This window comes from Cynoglossus semilaevis, chromosome 3, assembly GCF_000523025.1.
Source record: "Cynoglossus semilaevis isolate Cse_v1.0 chromosome 3, Cse_v1.0, whole genome shotgun sequence".
Lineage (NCBI taxonomy): Eukaryota > Metazoa > Chordata > Actinopteri > Pleuronectiformes > Cynoglossidae > Cynoglossus > Cynoglossus semilaevis.
The window spans coordinates 11,800,198-11,804,941 of NC_024309.1; the positions used below are offsets into that span (position 1 = coordinate 11,800,198).

At 43.6% G+C, this 4,744-nt stretch overlaps 1 protein-coding gene across 1 annotated transcript in view; it reads left to right on the forward strand.

Annotated features, from left to right (window-relative positions):
* gpr158a (G protein-coupled receptor 158a) overlaps positions 1 to 4,744 on the forward strand; it is a 54,354-nt gene that overhangs the window by 11,662 nt on the left and 37,948 nt on the right. Inside the window, exon 5 of the mRNA XM_017031806.2 lies at positions 1,591 to 1,696. Within this exon, the coding sequence (XP_016887295.1) occupies positions 1,591 to 1,696 (106 nt within the window). The remainder of the gene's footprint in view (positions 1 to 1,590; positions 1,697 to 4,744) is intronic.

Below are 4,744 nucleotides of genomic sequence, written 5' to 3' on the forward strand. Positions count from 1 at the left end.
GGGAAAGAGCTGCACTTGCTCAGTGTCCACCGGGAGCACTGTGGCGTTAAAGCTGCTGCTGCACCTGGACAACATGCCACAGCAGCAGAATGTGCCGGCGAAAGTGCATGCAGTAAGTGACAGGAGGCAGTTGGGAGAGAAAGAGTGGCCGATGGTAACGATGTCAGCGAAAGCTTTAGCTCATAAATAGTTTCACTTTTTGTTCCCGATGTGTTTCGACGTCATGATTCGTCACAGCTGCAGCTGCAGTTTCTTTAGTTTAAAAAAACAAACAAGACGTAGCAAAAGAAAAAAACAAACAAACAAAGACGTAGCAAAGGTGCCGTTTAACACAGTCTAATGTTTAGAACTTAACGGAATATTTTAACATAAAATAATCAAAACTCCTTGAGCCGTAAACACAATCAAAACCTGCTTCCACTAATTGTAGTGTTGTTTCTGACCTGATTCCTTCAGGCTGTGTCCAGAGAGAGGCGTGATCGTAGAGCGAGGTCACTGAGGGTCAGAGCAGGGGTCAACGTGGAAACACACACACACACACACACGTCTGAAAACTCGTAGTATGTCTTTCTTGTTGTTCTTGTTCTGGTTGGTTCTGTGTGAAGACATATGTCACAGCAGTGAAAAGACTCGGAGAGCGCTGACCTTCAGAGTCAACCACGCTGACCTTTTCTCTTCATACAGCTTTAAGAAGTTCAGGAAGAGTAAATCCTCGGCAGCTCCGAGGGGAATTTCCCCCCCGGTTCTGGACTTTTCCAGGATCTCAATTCAGAGATGTCGCCTTTTATAGACATTACTACAGTATTTACACAGAACTGCAGCCTTGTAGTATTTTCACTTTTTTCTCAGTACCACTGGGCAAACATTTTAAAATTTTGTTTGGCAAATTTGCTAGACCAATATATTTACCCATCTTTGTGACTTATGTTGTGCTTTTTTTAATGTTTTAATTTAAATCAATTAGATGAACTTTTAGTTAGTGTCATTTAAGACTTTTAGCTTTTATCTTACATTTTTTTTCTAAAACCCTTAGCTATTGTAAACAGAAGGTCGAGGGTTCGATCCCGCACCCTGCTCTGCTTCCCTTCTGCTCCGTCTCCTCCTCTCCCTCTACTTGGCTCTTTTTGCATCCTTCCCTCTGACTCTGCACCGTGATAAAAATACAGCGACACAAATAGAAACGTGTGGTTTCTATTTTTATGAGAGCTTGAATGAAACAGGATCCTCAGCTGATTCTTCCCTCTGGCCTCATTTGAACGTTTCCTGGCCTGACTTTTCTGTCAGCTGTTTCTGCAGGACTATTAAGGGAATAAATGATGATTTTGTCTTTTTACCCAGTTATTTTTGTCTCCACATACGAACCTTTGTCGGTTCTGCAGCAACAACAACTTCATCTCGGAGAGTTTTTCCCTTTTTTTACGTTCGACATCTGATCAAATCAATATCACATTTATTGCCTGTCAGAGAAAAAAAATCCAACTATTTTTGCCACTAAGCCAAACATGTAAAATAGAACATAATTAGTGATCAGTGACTGTGACCGCCTGGATCCTCCCTCAGCCGCCTCACTTGACTTCTTCTGTCTTGCAGGGGCGTAGTGAGAGTGGACGTTAATCTACAGGATGTTGATATCGACCAGTGCTCCACCGACGGCTGGTTTGCTGGAACCCATCGATGCAACCTGACCACCATGGAGGTGAGTGTCAAGTCCTGCCCGTCACATGGATTAGGCAGGAGATTGATAGGGTCAGGAAGAGCGAAGTGGAACATGATGGGCTGTTGTCACAGACCATGGAAATCACTGACATATGTAGAGCAGCAGGGAAGGCTGGGATAAGAGAAAAAGGGGCGGAGCCATTTTGAGATTTAAGAAACAAAGTATTGATTTTTTTTTCTGTAATAAGGTCATAATAGAAGCAGCCAATAGGAAGAGAAGGATCAGCCATAGTGGTAGGTGGAGAAGTCGCTGCAGAAAGTCTGTTTCTGGGTTTTGGTCCTTGGTGCATATGTGAGGTAATACTGCTCAGCTAACAGCTGCTAATTATGAATTTATAGAGTGTAGTGAAGACGGAGATAGAACCTGACCAGAGACTAATTAAACTCGGTACCACTTTGTGACCTCACAGCGGGATTGGTCAGCCTTACCTAATGTGGAAAAGTTTCCAGAGACAGCGTTGATGGAAAAGTTTGAGCGTCGCCCGGTCTCTGGGTTTTTGAAAAAAAAAAGTTTTCTGAAAACTCCTGGAGGCGCTGGAGGGTTGTTTTTTTTTTTTTTTTCAGTGTACTGTGACTACATGTACATGTACAGACAGGGGCTCGCTCACTGGCACACGCTCCCTGACGCTGCCTACCTGCAGGTTCCAGCCTTATCGTTGGGAGTTGATAGATTTTTAAAGACGTGTAGATCAGACTGATTCATAATGCATGTGTAATGGACGGCACTGAGCCTGTCTGAATAATTAATCACTCTCTTTGTCTGAGTACTTCCACCTCTCCATGGACAGTCGATGTCGGAGACATTTGACATGGAGGTAGAGCGTGTGTGTGTGTGTGTCCACCAGGAGACAAATACAATGTCCCTGGTATGGATTTTTAGCTTGGCTTTGCAGAATAATGATCTCAGGGCACTTACAGTGCAGGAGTGTGTTGCTTACAGCTGAGTGATTAAAGCTGCTGTGGCCCGGCCTCATTACAGCCAACGTCTGCGTCTTCATCACGCCGCGGCGCTCGTTATCATCAGATCTGCTGGATAAACACCACAGACGACTGTAACCGCCTTATCTCCGTCCTGACGATGTTGGTCGTTCATTTGTCCCTCGTCACATTAGCAGAAATCACACCAGCGTCTCAGAGTTCCACCGAACGGAGTTCCACTTTTCTCTCCACTTTAATTAAAGTGCAGGTGATCACAGGTGACGTGGGAGGCCCAGGCCCAGGTTCCTCTGCGATTTATTTTCGTCTGCGGCTATGAATAGAATTCTCCTGCAGCAGAGTAATCAAGTTTTTTGTCGGAGCTGAGCGCGAGCTAACGTGATGAGAACGGCAGCCGTGGGAGAACTGCCCTGCGTGTGTTCGCCAACGGGGATTCATTTAGTTTTATGGCCGTTTTTATTTCAGTCTTTTTCGTGCACAGAGGTTTTCCCTCTGCATGTGCAGCACTTTAATGTTTTAATAGTTTTTTTCTTACTCTGTTGCAATTTAAACGTGATACGAAAAAAAAAGAGCTGCCGCAGATCTGGGCTGTTTACTGTTGTTTTACTGCCCATTTGAAGTGTAGGCTGGAAGTTAGGGTGAGCTGAGGAGACCTCAACCTGAGGATGGGCTCCCAGAGCAGGAAAACAAGGTTTTTAAAATAACAATCCCTGCCAAGCTCGAAGGATTTTGAGTTTATTTTTCTGCTGTTATATAATAAAACTAGTTTGTGTTGGTAAACAGAGAGCAGTTAACCAAATCTCCAGCTCCTCCGTCGGGATCCCCCCCGCCCCCTTCCTCCACGCCCTCCCTGTCGTTCCCTTCTGTCTTCACAGCTTTTTAAAAGCCACCGTTTAAATTCAAGCTTTTGAATTTGACACATGCCGCCGCCGCTGCCGGGCGGACGGCCAGACAGTCGGACAGAGTCGACTCCCTGGCCTCGCCTCACTTCCTGCCTCTCGAGCTGCAGTTTGCCCAGCCGAGCGTGCAGCCAGCCCACACTGGGATGGAGGCAAATGTTATGGATGAGTGATCCAGGAGGCAGAGCAGAGGGAAGAAAACAGAGAGGAAAACAGAGGGACTGTAGGCAGAAGAGATATGAAGAAAAAAAAAGAGAGAAAATGCTCCAAAAACACACCTTTATCATCACCACACTTCATAATATCATAAGATTATGAGAATAAAATCGAAACTTTACATCATTACATATATGCTTTTTTCTCAGGACGTTTGTTTTAGGAGTCAGCAGGATTAAAAAACTCTAGTTTTTAGCCGTACAAATAAACATGATAAAACAAGACATCTGTTCTCTGCTCAGCTCACTGACCAGCCGAGCTCACGTTGCCGCCGCAGTTGTCGACATCAAAACTATTCACCAAACCCAATCATTATTTCTGATTTTTTTTTATTTTTATAAAAGCTCCCGTTCTTTCTTCAATGAGTCAATTTCCTCGCTTCAGGTTAATTCGTTTGACCCATAAAAACATACAGGGATGCATTTGAGGAGAAAACTGTGAAAACTGATTTGCCGCCGTGTCACAAAAATGACTGATGTGCACATCAGCCTTGATGCTGCATTTGCATACGGAGCTTTTAGGCCTCATTCTGCCCCATAATGAGTCGTCTTTTCATGCCGACAATCATTTTCTGGGAGAGAAGTGGCGATCGTTTAAAATGATGGATTTTCTCCAGCGTACTTCACATTTCACAACTAACAGTAACACTGTTAGAACCTGCTGTGAAATGTTTGTTTGTTTGGTTTAAATCTCTGTAGAGAAATAATTGTTAAAGTGTGTTTTGACATAAACTGAGCTTCGGTTTCTCCGAAAGAATTGTTGACTTTTCATTGTAATTGTTACAAAAACAGATCAATAGACAGTGTTTTAGGTTTTAACCATTAGTTGTGAAAGGACTGAACAATCGAAGGTTTCCTCTGAGGCCACATGTTACTAAAAGAAAAATAGCTAAATGCTAGCCACAGTAGCTAAGAATAAGCTAATTGTGAGGTAAAAAATATGTAACTTTTCGCCTCAAAGGTAAGATTTAAACTGTC